Below are 19,928 nucleotides of genomic sequence, written 5' to 3'. Positions count from 1 at the left end.
AGGAGGAATTTTGGTCCACTCCTCTTTGCAGATCATCTCTAAATCATTAAGAGTTCTGGGCTGTCGCTTGGCAACTCGCAGCTTCAGCTCCCTCCATAAGTTTTCAATGGGATTAAGGTCTGGTGACTGGCTAGGCCACTCCATGACCCTAATGTGCTTCTTCCTGAGCCACTCCTTTGTTGCCTTGGCTGTATGTTTTGGGTCATTGTCGTGCTGGAAGACCCAGCCACGACCCATTTTTAAGGCCCTGGCGGAGGGAAGGAGGTTGTCACTCAGAATTGTACGGTACATGGCCCCATCCATTCTCCCATTGATGCGGTGAAGTAGTCCTGTGCCCTTAGCAGAGAAACACCCCCAAAACATAACATTTCCACCTCCATGCTTGACAGTGGGGACGGTGTTCTTTGGGTCATAGGCAGCATTTCTCTTCCTCCAAACACGGCGAGTTGAGTTCATGCCAAAGAGCTCAATTTTTGTCTCATCTGACCACAGCACCTTCTCCCAATCACTCTCAGCATCATCCAGGTGTTTACTGGCAAACTTCAGACGGGCCGTCACATGTGCCTTCCGGAGCAGGGGGACCTTGCGGGCACTGCAGGATTGCAATCCGTTATGTCGTAATGTGTTACCAATGGTTTTCGTGGTGACAGTGGTCCCAGCTGCCTTGAGATCATTGACAAGTTCCCCCCTTGTAGTTGTAGGCTGATTTCTAACCTTCCTCATGATCAAGGATACCCCACGAGGTGAGATTTTGCGTGGAGCCCCAGATCTTTGTCGATTGACAGTCATTTTGTACTTCTTCCATTTTCTTACTATGGCACCAACAGTTGTCTCCTTCTCGCCCAGCGTCTTACTGATGGTTTTGTAGCCCATTCCAGCCTTGTGCAGGTGTATGATCTTGTCCCTGACATCCTTAGACAGCTCCTTGCTCTTGGCCATTTTGTAGAGGTTAGAGTCTGACTGATTCACTGAGTCTGTGGACAGGTGTCTTTCATACAGGTGACCATTGCCGACAGCTGTCTGTCATGCAGGTAACGAGTTGATTTGGAGCATCTACCTGGTCTGTAGGGGCCAGATCTCTTACTGGTTGGTGGGGGATCAAATACTTATTTCCCTCTGCAGAATGCAAATAAATTCATATACTTTCCACAATGTGATTTTCCGGATTTAATTTGTGATGTGCTATCTCTCACTGTTACCAATAACCTACCCTTCAATTATGGGCTGCTCATGTCTTTGTCAGTGGGCAAACTTACAAAATCAGCAAGGGATCAAATACTTATTTCCACCACTGTATACACAAAAAGTAGCACATGTGAGTTTATCTTGTTGGGCAGACTGGATGGACCTTGCAGGTCTTTTTCTGCCGTCATCTACTATGTTACTATGAGGCATATTTTCAAAGCACTTTGGGAGGCTAAGTTCCATAGGTTTCTATGGAACTTTGGGAGGCTAAGTGCTTTGAAAATGAGCCTGTGTGTCACTATGTTACTATGTCTGGCTATGCCCCTGGCATGTGCTAATTGGACAATGCAGGAGTGCCCACTCTCCACCCATGTCAGGCCTCCTCCCCCCCCAATTTGTTTTTAAATAAATAACTATGGAACACATACCAAAAGTAGTAAAAACTACACTCGATCACCTAAATTTTCAGAAACTACATAAAGACAGACCTGTTCAGAAAAGCATACCCCACCGACCCAACATAAAAAACCTGAATACCTGCAACACAACATAACCAAAGACCGTAATGGACATACCCTAACTCTTCCTCGCCCTCTCTAGTTCCCCCAATTGTATTTACCATACGTGTAACCCATTCTACCACAATTTCACCTTGTATTGTTCATACCTGTATTTGTTCATACCGGAATCGGCTAATGCCATTTACGGTACTCTGTAAGCCACATTGAGCCTGCAAAAAGGTGGGGAAATGTGGGATACAAATGTAACAAATAATAATAATAATAATATGCCAATTGTCTTCCATGCCCATTCTCTGTCCATTCTTTCATGCTACACCTCATGACACAAAAAGCCCCTTAACACAGCTCTTGGCTAGCAGTTACTGTATGGTAAACTGCTTTGTAAGTGCTTGAGGCTCTGCATGATGATCCTGTTCCTGCAGCACCTGTAAACCCATCACCACTACCCCCCCCCCCCCCACCACCACACACACACACACACACACACACACACACACACACACACACACACACACACACACACACACACACACACATGCCTGTTTAAACAAGCTGAGTGGGCTAGCCATGATTATTCAGTGGCTCTTATCCAGGCAGTGCTGCTGTACATAGACTCTAACTTCTGTAGCACTGTGCAGACAGTGCTGGGGCAGTCGGTGTGCAGAGCTGGGGAGGAGCCAAGAGTTATGTGGGCGCTGGCCATATTCAGTACCAGTGCCTGCACAGCTAAGGAGTCATTTTAACAAGCTGCAGTAAAAGGACCCCTGTGGTGGCATTGGCACTTGGGTTTGCTGTGTTCTGAGGTCCCCTTTTACCACAGAGGGTAAAACGAGTTCATCTTTTTAAAGAAGGAAATAACAGTATGGCAGGGACGTAGCCAGACCTTGTTGGGAGGGGAGGACAGAGCCCAAAGTGAGGGGGCACATTTTGGCCCGCCTCCCCGCTGCCACCCCCACACTGTCGCTTCCGTTCCCACCCCCCTGTCGCCACTGCATGGGGTAGGTCCCCAACCCCCGCCAGCTGAAGTGTTTGTCCTGCGCTGATCTTGTATTGCCTGTCCTGTTCTCAGTCATGCCGTGCATGCTTGTTTTAATGAAACTGAGCATGCGCAAAGTGTCAGGCATGCTCAGTTTCACTAAAATGAGCGTGCATGGCACGACTGAGAAGAGCAGGGTAGGCAATGCAATGAGACGAGTGCTGAATAAATGCTTCAGTTGGCGACCCACGCCAGCCAAGCCAGGGACCTCAGAGTCAATTTGGGGAGGCCCAGGCCCCCATGGTCCCCCATAGCTATGCCATTCCCTTATAGTAAGTTTAAGCACTTGTCGCTTGGTTATTTCCTGGAGGAGAGGCAGTAAGGGTTCCTGTGCTAATCTGGCCTGCTTGATTACCACCAGGGCTTATGCTGGAAAAAAGAATCCCAGCATTGCAAATGGAGCACAGCACACACTGGAACTACTGCTGGGCTCCTGCAGTAGCCTGGTGGTAGTGCTGATTTGCCACGGTAGCCGTACCGTTGCTTAAAAGGGCCCCTAGATGATCATAGAACTGCACAAAAGGCAGTAATGTCTTTATCCACCTAGCTCTGCGGGTGTCAGCACAGTATTGGTTATCACTACATAACTTTTAGGCATAGGAGCCAACTTTTCAAAATTATTGGGGGTGCTATGCCCAATGGAAATAACCCCTCCCTGGACACATACAAGGAATTTTCTCAATATTGGGGGTGCTCAAGCACCCACAGCACCCACAGAGTCGGCGCCAATGCTTCTAGGGTCGGCAGCTTACCTGGATATTCAATGCTGGTGCTCATACCTGACCTAGCATTGAATCCAAGCTTAATTCTGCCCATAGCTATTAGTGGTTAAAAACGATGACTGCTGCATGATAAATATTGGCCCTAGTATTTATTGATGTTTTCATGCCAAAAGTACTGTTGTCGGGTAAATTTTCTTCTGGAATCAAATATGTATGTTTGTGTCGCTTATGGGTCTTCAGAGCAGAAAAGGCACAACAACTGTGTGTGGGATAGAAGACAAATTAGGCAAGGGGTAGGAAGAGCATTAGGAGAAATGCTGTTTTTCTAGTGTTTATTTAATAAAAACCTGTTTTATTCATCTATTTATGTTGCATTGGGAGTGTATTATCAGTGTTTATCAGCTAAAACCTGAAAACAGAATCCCTAACCATATTGCATATTGGAGTTCATATTACAAAACATTTCAAGCAACTGGGCAAAAAATTAAATCAACAATAAAACACCAGTTATTTTTCAGAAAAGCTGGTGCATAACAATATCTATTCTCTAGAGTTCTAGGATGCTTCATTATCTTTGTTATATTACCTTCTCCCTATATAGATGGGTATCCAAAAGAAGAGATAAGGTATCGCTGGAGACCCTACTCCGTTCAAGTTGCAGACCAGCGATCCTGGAGACTTTATCAGTTTGACTTCACTGGGTTAAGAAATACCTCAGAAGTTCTCAGAACAGGAGCTGGTAAGATAATCAAAACTTGCCTTGTTCACAGCCTTTTCATTCAACTTATGGTTTTAACTTGCTCACAAGTGGATACTAAGAGAGACTAACAGAGTAAAGCACTGCATCTCATGAGAGCAATAAAATATATGGAAAGAATGTGAAACTTGAATAGCTTTGCAATGAAATGCACTGCTACCCAAGAATCTGATATTGGAATCTAATGCTGAGATTTTCAAAACCGAGACCAGGGAAACCTATGAGGCTTGAGAAGGGCATTGTCTATTAATAATGGTTGGCAGCTAAATTTTTGAAAGGGGCCACTTCTTGCTACTGTGGTTAGCTTTGCTTTGTGCTAACTGGGTAAGTGACTTTTTATTTATATTTTTTGTTTCTTGCAACAAAATTGCCATGGATATTTCCATTGTTTGAATTGGCACACTGATATAATGCAATTTTGGGGCCCTTTACTTAATGTGCACTAAACAATTGCCATGTGAATTAGTGTGTGGTAACTGTTACTGTAGCACATAGCTGTGGTAACCATTGGTGTGATGGAATGATAGTGAGTATATGCTTCCTCATTCATAGATTGAATAGCCTGGGATGCAGAGGGAAACAGGCAGAGAATGGGAATGGAGTGCACCTTGCAGTTAAAGCATAGTATTATACCACATGCCGCCACCCATGCAGATTGCATGAATGCTCTTACCACCTCTAGGTGCCTAAATAGAGGCATCTTATTCTAAAATTGACTCCTTGGTCCTCCATCATTCTAGCATGTACCTTTCTGCTACCTGACCTCGCTAAATTCCTGTTACTCTTTTGACCCTGATTCCTTGCCATTATGTTGCTTTCATCTGGTCCTTGATTCACTACCAAGCTGTTGTCAAGATCTGCTATTGCCTCCAAAGTGGCCCTCTTGCTGTAAATGTGTTTAATCATACCTGTCTTCCTGCTGTTTTTACTAGTGATGTGCATTCTTTTGAAACAACATTGGAAATGTAAGCAAGATAAAGGGGGGGGGGGGGGGGGGATCAGTTTTTCTTGTATTGTTTTTCTGGTACTCATAGTTCCTGTTTCCTGATTGACCCAGCAGAGACCAGCTCATGGCAAATTAGGCTATTTCTACTCAGCCTCTTGGGTTGCTCTCTGCTGTTTGTCTTGTTTTCTTGTTCAGTCATGCATTTGGTTCCTGTTAGTGCAGTGACATTAAAACTTACCTTGAGCAATCCTAGTTATCATCTTGTTCTTGTCTAATACAAGCCTTGGAAGTCCTGTCTAGCAGCTGCCCTGGTTATTATTATTTTTATTATTATTTGTTACATTTATACCCCACATTTCCCCACCTATTTGCAGGCTCGATGTGGCTTACAAAGTATCGTAAAGGCGTTTGCAATTACGGTTGATAACAAATACAAGATTGTGTTGTGGTCACATGAGGTAGAAGTATATCAGGCGTCATGGGGTCGAGGGGGAAGAGGAAGTAATTTGTCCAGTATGATCTTTGATTATGTTGTGTTACTGGGTGTGGGGGGTTTATGTTGGATCGGTGGGATAAGCTTTTTTGAAGAGGTGGGTTTTCAATGATTTCCTGAAGTTTAAGTGGTCATATATTGTTTTCACTACAAACGGGACTCCATTCCATAGTTGTGCACTTATGTAGGAGAAGCTAGATGCGTGAGTTGTTTTGTATTTTAGCCCTTTACAGTTTGGGTAATGTAGGTTTAGGTATGATTGTGCTGATCTGAGTTTGTTTCTAGTTGGTAGATCAATGAGGTCCGTCAAGTATCCTGGGACTGTGCCGTGAATGATTTTGATGACTAACGTGCAGATTTTGAAGATGAGCCGTTCTTTGATTGGAAGCCAGTGCTGCTTTTCTCGAAGGGGTTTGGCGCTTTTAAATCGTGTTTTACCATATATCACTGGCTGCTCTATTTTGGGCAGTCTGGAGTTTTTTTTGTGAGTTGTTCTTTGCATCCTGCATAGATTCCGTTGCAGCAATCTACATGGCTTAGGACCATTGATTGTATTAGTTTATGAAAGGTATCCCTCGGGTTAGGGACTCTATGACAGAATGAACCAACTGGAGTAAAGGTACTGATGGACTGGCTCAGTTACCTAAATAAAAAAAAAAACAGATAGAAGGTCTCAGCAGTTTAAGCAGAGCTTCCAAGCTACCCAGTTTGGGATTTATAATTCCTGATTCTACCCATTGAAATCAATGCTTCAGATTCCATAATGTACCAGAATAGGGTTATCAGAAATCCAAGACTGGCCTACAGTCTCCCTCCTTGAATAGCTCTAGAGTCTTATGTCAAAGATTTTTTTCTTGTGCCATGATTCTTGTTTTGTTAGTTCTAGAGAAAGTATTCTGGAACTCTTGTTAAAATGTTTTCATTTTTGAGTTCTTGGATTTACAATCCTGAATCCTTGTGTGAAATTCACCATTACCGTTATATTATCAGAGACTTTTCCAAAGCTTACTCCACATCCTTAATGATCCAGTTGAGAAATTCTATGACACCATCTCTAATGGCAGCAATTAGCCCTATTGCCTGGAAATGTTTAGTAACCTCTCAGGAACCTTCTGAGCTTTTCTGATGGCACCCAAGAAGCATTAGCAGAATTGCCAAGTTACCAGTTCCAAGAGTGAGATTTTAAACCAGTCCTGGCTTTCTTACAAACTTATCATGATGTACTATGGATTTCAATGACTCCAGAAATGAGGAGGACAATTTTGAAAAGACCCTAAATCTTCTCAAGTATCAAGATTGCCCTCCTCGTTTCTGGAGTCCGTGGCCAGTTTCCCACTTTCCTCTTTTATCTTCTTCTTTTTGTGGGATCTCAGAGTTCTCTGCGCAGGCAGATTTCTGCTGGAACTTTCTGCCAGAAATACTCTGTCATAAGAGTCTTTTTTCCTCGTTCTTGAAATTCTACAAGCTCCCCATCCCAGGATCCCACCCACTAACAAGAATCATCACATCCACTTTTTTCAAAACATAAAACAAAACCTTATACGCAGCAGCAAGTCAAAGTGTTAATGAAAACTGGAACATGAAAACATTTATCACTGTCTAGTTCTACTAAGAACAGCTAGCTGGGGCAGCCTAAACATATGTTAAATCATCAAAAAGAACAGCTGATGCAACAATTCTTTGAGGAAAAGATTAGAGGCTAAACTTATCAACTTAGCACAGAGGGCAAAAGGATTAAAGCACTATTGGAAAGAGGAAATAATAAAAGACAGAGACAGATACTGATGGGAAATTATTAAATTGTGTCTATAGTAATAAGCAAAAAATGTGAAACTCTTCTTGAAGCTGTCTACACAAGGTCTGCCCTAGAAAAAAATAGTATCCACAAACTTGAATAAAATTTCAATGCAATTGCTTTGAAAAGATCTCAGCTGACATTCAGAGCATTTTAACTGGCAGGAAACGGCTGCCGACCGGTTAAATCGCTTGTTCCTGACTACCTGGTCATTTTCAGTGGCACTTAACCGATTATCTTCACTGAAAATGTTTTTTTTTTCAACTACATTCAAAGCAGTTTACATAGCATATACAGTTATTTATTTGTACCTGGGGCAATGGAGGGTTAAGTGACTTGCCCAGAGTCACAAAGCACTGCAGTGGGAATCAACCCTAGTTCCCCAGGATCAAAGTCCACTGCAAATTCAAAAACAGCTAACTTGTTGGCATTCCAGGGGCGGAGTCAGGTTAAATGCCAATGTTCAGCCCCTTGCCACATATATAAACTGCTGAAATCAGGCCATATAAATAGCAGTCCTATCTTTAAGTGGCTTATGCAGGCAAAATATGAATATTGACTTAGTCGGCTCGAACAAAACTGAATATTCAATGACGAAGCCTGGACAAGGTCCTGCATTGAATAACCAGGAATAACGCCGGCAACGGGCTGCGAACCATTCACCACCACCAGCCGAATATCAGAGAAACCATTTATATTTTAAAGTGCATACCCTTTTCCAATTTGTACTTTACAGGGGTAAAGTTATAAAGTTGTTTTTGCACACAGTCAACTGCATAAGCTCGTAAAAAGTAAATGCATGGAAAGTGCCTATACTGCCTTTAAAACTAGGCTGAAAATAAGCCCCATTTGGGGCTTTTGACATAAGTGTCCTTTTACAAGATTAGCCTCTTCAGGTTGCTGCTGTAATTGTGTCATTTCTAGGTACAGGCAATTAGGGCCCTATTTATCAAACTGCACTAACAAATCAGTGCAACCTTTCATGCATTAACACACATTTTCAGTCAGTGGATCCCATTAATCTCAATGGGCCCTATTGATTAACAATGCTCATTAGAACAATTTGATAAATGGAACCTTTGGGGAACAAAATAGAGGGGGGGGGGGTGGCCTGGAAATTGGCTTAAACTTGTACCTGTACTAGAACAAAGTGGTGTAGTAAAAGAAGTATCTTCTGTGCTATACTGGAAGAACCATATCTCTCTTTAAAGGATGATTCCTTCTTTTCACAGTTGTTCACATCTGAGGAAATTGAAATTTTACAAATAAAAGAGCACTTTTCAACAAATAATATATTCTTATGAAACTTCTACTGATTATGCTTACTAAATTTTGCTCTCTCTGATTAATCTAAAGATGAAATTCCCATGCTCAGATCTGAATCTAGGGATTTCTAATGCAATCTTTGTTGTTCAGCATTTAATTTCCAAATGTGTTGTAACTTTTCTCCACAATTTGTTACAGCCAGTGCATTTTCTTTTCTTTCTTTCTTTCTTCTTCTTCTTTTTAATGAAAGCACCTTTGTACTTAAATCAAACTAAAAATATACCATTTGGTTTTATTAAGCTCTCTTGGCACACATGGTACATAATACTCTATGTACTAAGTTAGTGGTATAGAGAAGGTGCATGTTGAAAAGGCTGTCTTAAAAAGGGGGCGCATAGTTCTTTGAATACCTGTGTTCTGGACATCATATCTAGTCCCCTAATCAGCCCAAGGAGTTGTGTGGTATGCACTATGTAGACGTGGAGGGGCATAATCGAACGGGGCGGCCAAGTGTTCCTGGGCCGTCCTCGCAGGATGGCTCCGTAAAGGGGCGGGGAAACCCATATTATCAAAACAAGATGGGTGTCCATCTTTCGTTTCGATAATACGGTCGGGGATGCCCAAATCTCCACATTTAGATCATCCCTAGACCTGGTCATTTCTAATTTTTGGTGATAATGGAAACCAAGGACGCACATCTCAGAAACGACCAAATGCAAGCCCCTTGGTCATGGGAGGAGCTAGCATTCATAGTGCACTGGTCCCCCTGACATGCCAGGACACCAACCGGGCACCCTGGGGGGCGCTGCAGTGGACTAACTGATGTACTAACTGAACGGAAAAAGCTCTTCCCTTACCGATCCCTTAGCGATTCGGAAAGGAATGGGCATGCATGAAAGAAATCGCATGCAAATGAGCTGCTCGCTGTTAGCTCATTTGCACATGATTTCCTTCCTAAGGAGGGGAAGCCAGTGCAGAGCAGCCAAGCATTATGCATGGCTGCTCTGCACATGCCAAAGACGGCTTCATACACGCAGACAAGCTGCATGCATAATAGCCATCTGCAACCTTAAAAAAACACAAGTCCAAGTGAAAACGTCCAATTGCTTGTCAGGGATGTGGCATCCAAAATGTGGCTGTTTCTGTGAGAAGGATGTCCATGCCTTTGCAATGCCTCCAATACCCCCTTTATTGATTTGGATTTTGGATCACAAATAGCAGCAGTGGGATTTGAACTGACCACCTCTGGATTGCAAGACCAGTGCTCTAACCACTAGGCCACTCCTCCACTCCACCTCACTCCCTTGAAATTTGGCTGTCCCTGTGAGGGGGGGGGGCAGTTCAGGACGTCCAAAATGTTTGAAAGAAGGACATCCATGCCTTCGCTATGACTCCGCTGACACCCATACACCTCCCCCCCCCCCCCCCCCCCCAGAGACCTGCATACTGCTGCGATGGACCTGAGTATGATATTTGAGGCTGGCAAAAAAAATTTTAAAGTTGTTTTTTTCAGGGTGGGAGGGGGTTAGTCACCACTGGGGGAGTCAGGGGAGGTCAACTCCAATTCCCTCCGGTGGTCATCTGGTCAGTTCGGGCACCTTTTTGAGGCTTGGTTGTAACTAAAAATGGACCAAGTGCTCGTCAGGGACGCCCTTCCTTTTCCCATAAATCCTTAAATTTGGACGTCCCTAGATTTGGTCTTGGGAGGAGCCAACATTTGTAGTGCACTGGTCCCCCTGACATGCCAGGACACCAACTGGGCACCCTAGGGGGCACTGCAGTGGAATTCATAAATTGCTCCCAGGTTCATAGCTCCCTTACCTTGTGTGCTGAGCCCCCCCAAAACCCACTACCCACAACTGTATACCACTGCCATAGCCCTTATGGGTAAAGGGGGCACCTAGATGTGGGTAAAGTGAGTTTATGGTGGGTTTTGGAGGGCTCGCTTTTTCTTTCACAAATTTAACAGGTAGGGGGGGGGTATGGGCCTGGGTCTGCCTGTCTGAAGTGCACTGCAGTACCCACTAAAACTGCTCCTGTGACCTGCATGCGCTGTCATGGACCTGAGTATGACATCTGAGGCTGGCACAACATATTTGTAAAGATGTTTTTGAGGGTGGGAGGGGGTTAGTGACAACTGGGGGAGTAACGGGAGGTCATCCCCAAATCTCTCCGGTGGTCATCTGGTCATTTTGGGCACCTTTTTGTGCCTTAGTCGTAAGAAAAACAGGTCCAAGTGAAGACGTCCAAGTGTTCATCGGAGACAACCTTGTTTTTTTCAATTATGGGTCAAGGAGGTCCAAGTGTTAGGCATGCCCAAGTCCCACCTTTGCTACGCCTCCAACACGCCCCCTTGAACTTTGGCCGTCCTTGCATCGGAGTGCAGTTGGAGATGTCCTTAATCAAGAGAAGGACGTCCATCTTCCGATTTATGTCGAAAGATGGACATCCTTCTCTTTCAAAAATGAGCCCAGTAGCATTTAGCATGTGCTAATGTCCATTAGTATGCACTAACCTTTAGTAAAAGGGCCCTGTAAAAACCTAGCCCCTATACACTGGGAATGGAAGAACACAGAAGCCTGTAGTAAGGATGCTTTATGTTTTTCCCTCACATCACTCACCTTGTTTTTGTAATTTTATAAATTGTAAATATTATTTCCCCTTGTTGTTTGCATTTTCCTTGTTGTACTGACCTATCTTTGTCCAATCACAACCTCCCTTTATTTTTAGTTCTCTGTATACTTAGATATATTTTTTATTTGCGGTATATTAAATAAAATTGAACTTTAAACCTTGAAGGTTGTGCCAGCGAGAACCGACATGGCTAAAAATGGCAGGAATGGAGATAGTGACAATAGAGAGGGTCACAGATTTGATATACAGACGTTTTGTGGGTACATACTATATGCCGGTACTTTTTCTGTCTCTAGTGGGCTCACAATCTAACTTTATACCTGGGGCAAAGGCTATAGGATTATCACTAGCAGACCTCATCTAACATCAAACATGATTTTTTTTTAAAGAATTAATGTAACAACTAGACCTTCAGGGGTCACTGCAAAGCAGGAAAAGCAACCACCTGCCTTAATAAGTACCTAAGTACATAAGTATTGCCATACTGGGAAAGACCAAAGGTCCATCAAGCCCAGCATCTTGTTTCCAACAGTGGCCAAAGCAGGTCACAAATACCTGGCAAGATCCCAAAAAAGTACAAAACATTTTATACTGCTTATCCCAGAAATAGTGGATTTTCCCCAAGTCCATTTAATAATGGTCTATGGCCCTTTCCTTTAGGAAGCCGCCCAAACCTTTTTTAAACTCCGCTAAGCTAACCGCCTTTACCACATTCTCTGGCAACAAATTCCAGAGTTTATTACATGTTGAGTGAAGAAAACTTTCACCAGGTGATCCTCACGTCCACCAGCCACCCAGCTATCTATATGCCTAATGATCGAATCACCAACTACAACAGCTGTCCTAACTTTTCCCTCCACTATTGTTCTAGTGCAGAGCCAGGTGGAGGCACTCTCATTAAGTGAAGGGTGTCAGTAGCAGTAGAGGAGCACTAGGGTAGGAACCAAGAGCTGTGCAGCATTTTTGTTGTGATACCAGGCAGTGTCTATAGCAAACCTTTCAAGAACCTACCAGGCCAGTGGAATCATGTTTGGGACTTGAATATTTGGAGAAGGGAGCTATCGAAAATCTGATAACTGCAACATGTTTGGAAAAAAAACAGTAAGAATTCAGTAAGCATCCACGGGCAGACAACCTAACTACAGAGATATCTACTAATACTATCATGGCAAGATCACCCAGATCAGGTAGGTGAGAAAACAAAAGATACCTCTGTCTTTTTAATTCCTCATTCTCCCTCAACATCAGACTCAGCAACAGCTGCAGCTACACCAAAGTATCCAGGGAAGGGATCCCTCAATAAAATAGGCATGGAAGTACCTTGGAGCAATAGAAGAACAGCATTTAACAGAATACCTTTTACTGTTGGAAGTCCATGAGTAGGTGAAGGATAGTGGGTCATTATTTCAAAATACCATTACTGAGAAAAACATCCATCAGTGTTGAATTCCTGGGAGGCTGGTTCTAATTTGAGGACCCAGTTCACCACTCAAAGCAGTGGCAGCAGCAAAGCTACATGAGTGGGGGGAATCCAACACCCAAGCTAATCTCTGGGCTGTTCCCCCCAGTAAGACAGGAGGTCTCCAACCCCCTCATTTACATCATCTGTAGTTGGTTACTATGCACTGTCCTTGGCTCCTCCTCCCATAACTCCACTATTTTCTTTAACCTTAAATCCTTCTTCTATCGTCTCCCCTACCACTCCTCCTCTCGTGGGTACTCTGTCTCCTTGCACTCACCATTCGGTCACTCTCTCTTCTCTCCCCCTGCAGTTCATCTTCTTTGCACTCACACTTCAATATTTTCCTTTCCCCTGCATTATCCTTTCACTCTCCCTTCAATTCCTTCTTGCACTCGCCCTTCCTTTCCCCTTCTATCCTCTTCTCTCTAAGCAGTCACTCTCCCCTCTGCACTCCCCATCCTCCCAGTACTTTATTCTGCTATCAGAAGTCGGGTCCTTAGCAGCACCTTGCAGTTATTTTTTACATACCCTTGATTGTTTTTCCTCAATGTTATTTTAAATGTTTGATATTTAGATGATGCCCTAGTCCAGGGCACTTTACAGCAATTACAGTTGTAAAATTTGATATCCATCAGCGCTTTACTACTGTATTTAAAAATGTATTAGGAATCTACTGCAACTGGCTTCATGTCTACATCCTAATTTCACGCAAACCAATAACTAGGCAAAACCAGCAAAATATTAAATGTATAAGCAATCTTTAAAGCTGAAGACATATAAATGTTTGTAGATCTTATAATAGATATCTAATTCAATATCCCCCTTACAAAATTAAAGTTAAAAAAGAGGAAAAAGGCCTAAATGGGTGCATCAAAATGTTATATGCATCGTTTTACATGCACATACTTGCATATACAATTCTAAAATTACCCCCTAAGGGCTATGGGAAAAATGACCAAATTCTTAGCAGGATCACCCTAATTTTGAAATTAGATGCAAAATATTGTGTTGGATTTGCTAGTATATAGAATCGAGTGGAGGAGTGGCCTAATGGTTAGTGCAGACCTGGGGAACCAGGTACAATTCCTAGTACTACATAAAAGTTGGCAGTGAGTTGAGATCCTGGGGAAATGGGTTCAATTCCCTCTGTAGTTCTATGTGACCCCAGTCAGTCACTTAGTCTTCCATTGCCCCAGGTACAATATACTACTTAGATTGTGAGTCCATTAGGGATGTGCCTAATGTATGTAAACCACCTTGTCATGCACTCAAAAGAGGTAGTATATCAAATTAATAAAACAATAAAGGAATAACGTAGGCAAATGAGAAGTTACTGAAGTTATACAGTGATATGTTCACTCTCCTTTCTGTTTGGTGAGAGCTCACTGACTGGATGCCATTAATACATGTTAGGACCAGATGCTAAATTACTAACAAGAACTTACTATTTAGTGAGGGCAAGGTAAATAGCGTAATCATTCTAAACTAAGTATAAAGCAGTTCTAAAAGTCCCTTTGTCTTTTACTAAGTGATGTGTGTCTCCAGAGACACATTAACCGATATCAGAGAAAGTGTAGTATCTAATATACCCAGGATGCTTATTCTTTCCTTCTGGATCTCTTCCAAGATGGAGTTCAAGGCTCAAAGGAGTGCCTGAGACTCCAAGAATTGAGCTGAGGAGTTCTGTTTAAGTTCTAAATGCAAAATGTTCCCATACTCTGTTGTGTTCAACAGTTTGTTTAAAGACACTGGTTCTGCTTCTAGAAGTACTATAGAGGGGTATTTTCGATATGACGTCAAAATCGATGTTTTTTGCAAAAAAAACATCCAAAACTCTAGTAGCAAACATGACCATTTTCAAATCAGAAAAAGTTTGAGATTTTGTTTTTAAAAAATGGCTATTTACTAGTCATTTTTGTACTCCATGCATCTATCTTTCAGGACCATTTTTGAAAAAAAAAAAAAAAAAAGTCCAAGGGACTGTGTGTGTGTGTGGGGGGGATGAGTAGCATTCTTAGTAGACTGGCTCCACAGACATCCCAATAGAGCCGTGGAGCACCTTAGTGGGCACTGCAGTAGATTTCACATAAAAGGTCCCAGGTACACTGTTACACCTTTATGTTTTATAGTGAGCCCTCCAAAACCCACCAAATAACTACTGAACCCAACTGTACACCACTACAATAGCCCTTATGTCTCAGGTGTCACCAACATGTAGGTACAGTAGGTTTTTGGTGGGTTTTAGAGGGCTCACACTTTCTGCCACAAGTGTACTGAGTGGGTTATGGGCCTGGGTCCCCTTCTCAGTGCACTGCACTGACCAGTAGGCTTCTCCAAGGACCTCCTTGCTGCTTTAATAGGGCTGGCCATAACAGCTGAAGCTATCATAAAGGCTGGTATACACTGCTTCTTTCACATGGGAGGGGGGTGGGATGGGATCAGTGACCACTGGGGAATAAGGGTTTATGCCTTAATCCCTTCAGTGGTTATTTGGTCATAAGACACTTTTTGATCACTAAGGGCCCTGTTCACTAAGGTGGGCTAGTGTTCTTGAGAGAAAAATGTCCTTGTGCTACCTTATGACATTTTTTTGTTTATTTTGAAACTGAGCTCCTCAATCTCCAAAGAAGCTGGATTTCACAAATGGTGAAATCTTCCTTAGTTCTTCCTTAGTATATTGTATGTCAAGAGAAGAAATCATGGGGAGTGAGAGAGAGGATCCACTTTGTTTGCTGGGAAACTAACCTGCACTTTTACACTGATGGAGGAAACATTAGCTTCTAACCAGGTACCAAGAAAGGGGTCTATAACCTGGAAAATCTCCAAAAAATAAACTGACAAATTATTTGGGAGTCAAAGAAAACCCCTGCTATGAACGTATTCCAGTGATTCCCTGAAGTTTTTGTTTTTTGCTATGGATATCACCAGACCATATAATTAAGTTCCTTGGATTTATGTGTAATGATTAGATAAGTAATTATATAGTTCTTTAGAGCATGACTCCATCCAAGCATAATTTATTTATGCACACACCTTGTCCCTTGATACTGTATGTGGCATATGTTATAGGTTGAATATTGTTACTTTTTTTTTTAATATGTAGCAGCCTGAACAAGAGTGTGGGCACAGAGCCTCACCAGGCACAGCCACTCAAAGGGGTGAAAGCAAAACAAAACACTTTATTTATATTCAAAAAAAATGTTAAACCCTGTCCCTTTGCAGGCTTGATATATTTAGAAATAAAAGTCTCTTGGAATTCATTAATAATCTTCCCACAGCCCTGTGTCTGACAGGGCCCCACAGTTTCAGGTTCTGCCTGATCCATGCCCTCCCTGCTGTGCCTGAGCCATGCCCATTCTCTTCTGTACTGAAGGATTTAGTAGCCCTTTTACTAAGCCACGTACGTTCCTACGTACACCCAACATGCATCAATTTGGAGTTACCACCCCGCTACCACGTGGCCCTTGTGGTAATTTTGTTCTTGACGTGCATCCGCTACTCGTGCCGGAAAATAATTTTTATTTTCTGGCTCGCAGCAGAAAATGGGCGGTAATCGTCATTCTACGAGCATAGACAATTACCACACGGTTAACGCGTGAGACTTTACCGTTAAGTCAATGGCTGGCGGTAAGGTCTCAGATCCAAAATGGATGTACGCCAATTTTTATTTTATTTTGCCACACGTCCATTTTCATCAAAAATAAAAAATAAGCCTTTTTACAGACTCGCTGAAAAATGGATCTGCGACTGCCCAAAACACGCACCTACACTAGTGCAGCCCATTTTCTGGTGCACCCTTAATGTGGCTCTGTGAGCAAATGTTGTTAAGTAGTACAGGTAACTTCCTGTATACTTCATCACATGGTAGTTAACAAGATGCATTTTCTCTATTGTTGGTTTGTATAATTTGCATGTGAAATGTGTATTTAAAAACAAAACAGAGGAATCTCAAACCCTAAGGGCCTTGAGCCCCCACTGCTTAGAAGAACCTCAGGAGATCTAGATTGTGCTAACTCCCAACAATGCCCTTGTGTCTAAGGATAGAGTGGATCAGGAATTGTTTCGGTCTGCTGTTGAGACTTAGCTAACAGGAAGATCAAGTAAAAAACAAACAAAACAAAGACCATGTATAAGAGATGACCCTGTTCAAAAAAAACCACAAATCGGGTAGGTGGCACTTCAGCACTCTCCTTTCAGTCCAGACCATACACAGTATATGTTCACACTTGACCAGTTATCCGATAAAGAGTGGAATTTATTGTGACCGCAGCATTCTACAATTTATATCTATGAATTATTCACAATAGCAAGCAATTTCCAATCATGTATACATTTTACAGTAATAAACAATCAAGCATATGACTTGATTGTAACTTGATTGTAACTTCTCCTTTCCTGAAGTTACTATTGAGGAAACTACACTTCTCCTTTCTTCCTCAAAATGTACCACCTGTTCCTCTGATCCCATTCCCACCCACCTTCTTAATGCCATCTCTCCTGCTCTTATTCCTTTTATCTGTCACATTCTCAACCTCTCACTTTCCACTGCGACTGTCCCTGCTGCATTTAAACATGCTGTGGTCACACCTCTCCTTAAGAAGCCTTCACTCGACCCTACTTGTCCCTCTAATTACCGACCCATCTCCCTCCTTCCTTTTCTCTCTGTTCACCGCCGCTGCCTTGATTTTCTCTCCTCACATGCTATTCTTGACCCATTACAATCTGGTTTTCGCCCTCTCCACTCAACCGAAACTGCGCTTACTAAAGGCTTCAATGACCTATTACTGGCTAAATCCAGAGGTCAATATTCCATCCTCATTCTTCTTGATCTTTCCGCTGCTTTTGGCACTGTCGATCACAGCATACTTCTCGATACCCTGTCCTCACTTGGATTCCAGGGCTCTGTCCTTTCCTGGTTCTCTTCCTACCTCTCCCTCCGCACCTTTAGTGTTCACTCTGGTGGATCCTCTTCTACTTCTATCCCTCTGCCTGTCGGCGTACCTCAGGGTTCTGTTCTTGGTCCCCTCCTCTTTTCTATCTACACTTCTTCCCTTGGTTCATTAATCTCATCCCATGGCTTTTCCTACCATCTCTATGCTGATGACTCCCAAATCTACCTTTCTACCCCTGATATCTCACCTTGCATCCAAACCAAAGTTTCAGTGTGCTTGTCTGACATTGCTGCCTGGATGTCTCAACGCCACCTGAAATTAAATATGACCAAAACCGAGCTTCTCATTTTCCCCCCAAACCCACCTCCCCGCTCCCCGCTCCCCGCTCCCCCTGTTTTCTATTTCTGTTGATGGCTCTCTCATTCTCCCTGTCTCCTCAGCTCAAAACCTTGGGGTCATATTTGAGTCTTCTCTCTCCTTCTCTGCTCATATCCAGCAGATTGCCAAGACCTGTCGTTTCTTTCTTTACAACATCCGTAAAATCCGCCCCTTTCTTTCCGAGCACTCTACCATAACCCTCATCCACACCTTTGTCACCTTTCGTTTAGACTACTGCAATCTGCTTCTTGCTGGCCTCCCACTTAGACACCTCTCCCCTCTCCAGTCGGTTCAAAACTCTGCTGCCCGTCTTGTCTTCCGCCAGGGTCGCTTTACTCATACTACCCCTCTCCTCAAGACCCTTCACTGGCTCCCTATCCGTTTTCGCATCCTGTTCAAACTTCTTCTACTAACCTATAAATGTACTCACTCTGCTGCTCCCCAGTATCTCTCCACACTCGTCCTTCCCTACACCCCTTCCCGTGCAATCCTCTCCATGGATAAATCCTTCTTATCTGTTCCCTTCTCCACTACTGCCAACTCCAGACTTCGCGCCTTCTGTCTCGCTGCACCCTACGCCTGGAATAAACTTCCTGAGCCCCTACGTCTTGCCCCATCCTTGGCCACCTTTAAATCTAGACTGAAAGCCCACCTCTTTAACATTGCTTTCGACTCGTAACCACTTGTAACCACTCGCCTCCACCTACCCTCCTCTCTTCCTTCCCGTTCACATTAATTGATTTGATTTGCTTACTTTATTTATTTTTTGTCTATTAGATTGTACGCTCTTTGAGCAGGGACTGTCTTTCTTCTATGTTTGTGCAGCGCTGCATACGCCTTGTAGCGCTATAGAAATGCTAAATAGTAGTAGTAGTAGTAGTTGATTTCTATCTAGAGCATTTGAGGCAAGTGGCTGAGCCTTTTTGAGTTACACAGTTCTCTCTCTTTCTGCCATAATCACGCTGTAGCTTTTTGCTCCACCTGGGGCATATACCGCTGACATGCCCAGGTACTAACATCACAGCTTTGCTCAAGGGATTGCCGTAAAAGCATCTTCCCTCTCATACCCGTTGACTCTCTTTCTTGAAGCCTTCAGCCTCCCCATTCCATCCAAGTCTGAGGTAGGCTCCGCTGATCATCTGCTAATCTGGCACTGGCCCCCCCTCCATACAAAAGGGGAACTGCCCTTGATCTTAGACATCATCCATGCCACTGCTAGCATGGGACAACAGTCACATGACCTTTGACCTTGCTTTGGTCTGAAACATAGTGCTGTGTACTCTTTCAGGCTAGGACCCACCGCTGTGGAATGCTGCGACAAGTCCCTATCTCCATGATATGGGGCGGGTGGGGTGGGACAGCTGTAGGAGCAGCAGGATAAAATGGCGAATGCTCCTTGCAGGCAATGCCCTTCTTGCTGCCAGAGGTCACCTCTTTCCCCACCTCCCAGACTTCCTGTCTTGTTACCTGCCTCCCTATAGGTCCTCTATTTTTTAGTGCCTCCCCCTTACTTATCCCTTTCCTAACTTGCCTGTACTTGCAGCTCTTCTATACTTCCATCACCCTCCCCCTCCCTCCTATTCCTGCTGTGCTGGGCCACCGCCTGTTTGTGCTTGTGACCGTCTAATGCTGGGTCACTGTCCTTAGTCCCCTGGGGACAAATACATTTGACTTCTCTCTCACTCACTCTCTCTCTCACTCTCTTATATTTTAACAAAACAAACTAACACACATTCCCCCAGATTCCATATAGCGCGCCTAGAGATCCGCTCCAGAAACCAAGCTGATTCTATAACAATAAAAATGTGCATATCTTAACAAGCAAAACAAGCTAATGAGCG

The 19,928-nt window shown here is 43.4% G+C and overlaps 1 protein-coding gene across 1 annotated transcript in view; it reads left to right on the top strand.

The window, feature by feature from the left end:
• LOC115474893 (gamma-aminobutyric acid receptor subunit gamma-4) overlaps positions 1–19,928 on the top strand; it is a 339,336-nt gene that overhangs the window by 286,277 nt on the left and 33,131 nt on the right. Inside the window, exon 6 of the mRNA XM_030210585.1 lies at positions 4,066–4,203. Within this exon, the coding sequence (XP_030066445.1) occupies positions 4,066–4,203 (138 nt within the window). The remainder of the gene's footprint in view (positions 1–4,065; positions 4,204–19,928) is intronic.

Source organism: Microcaecilia unicolor, chromosome 7 (genome assembly GCF_901765095.1).
Source record: "Microcaecilia unicolor chromosome 7, aMicUni1.1, whole genome shotgun sequence".
Classification (NCBI taxonomy): domain Eukaryota; kingdom Metazoa; phylum Chordata; class Amphibia; order Gymnophiona; family Siphonopidae; genus Microcaecilia; species Microcaecilia unicolor.
This window is presented reverse-complemented; position numbering and strand designations above follow the sequence as displayed.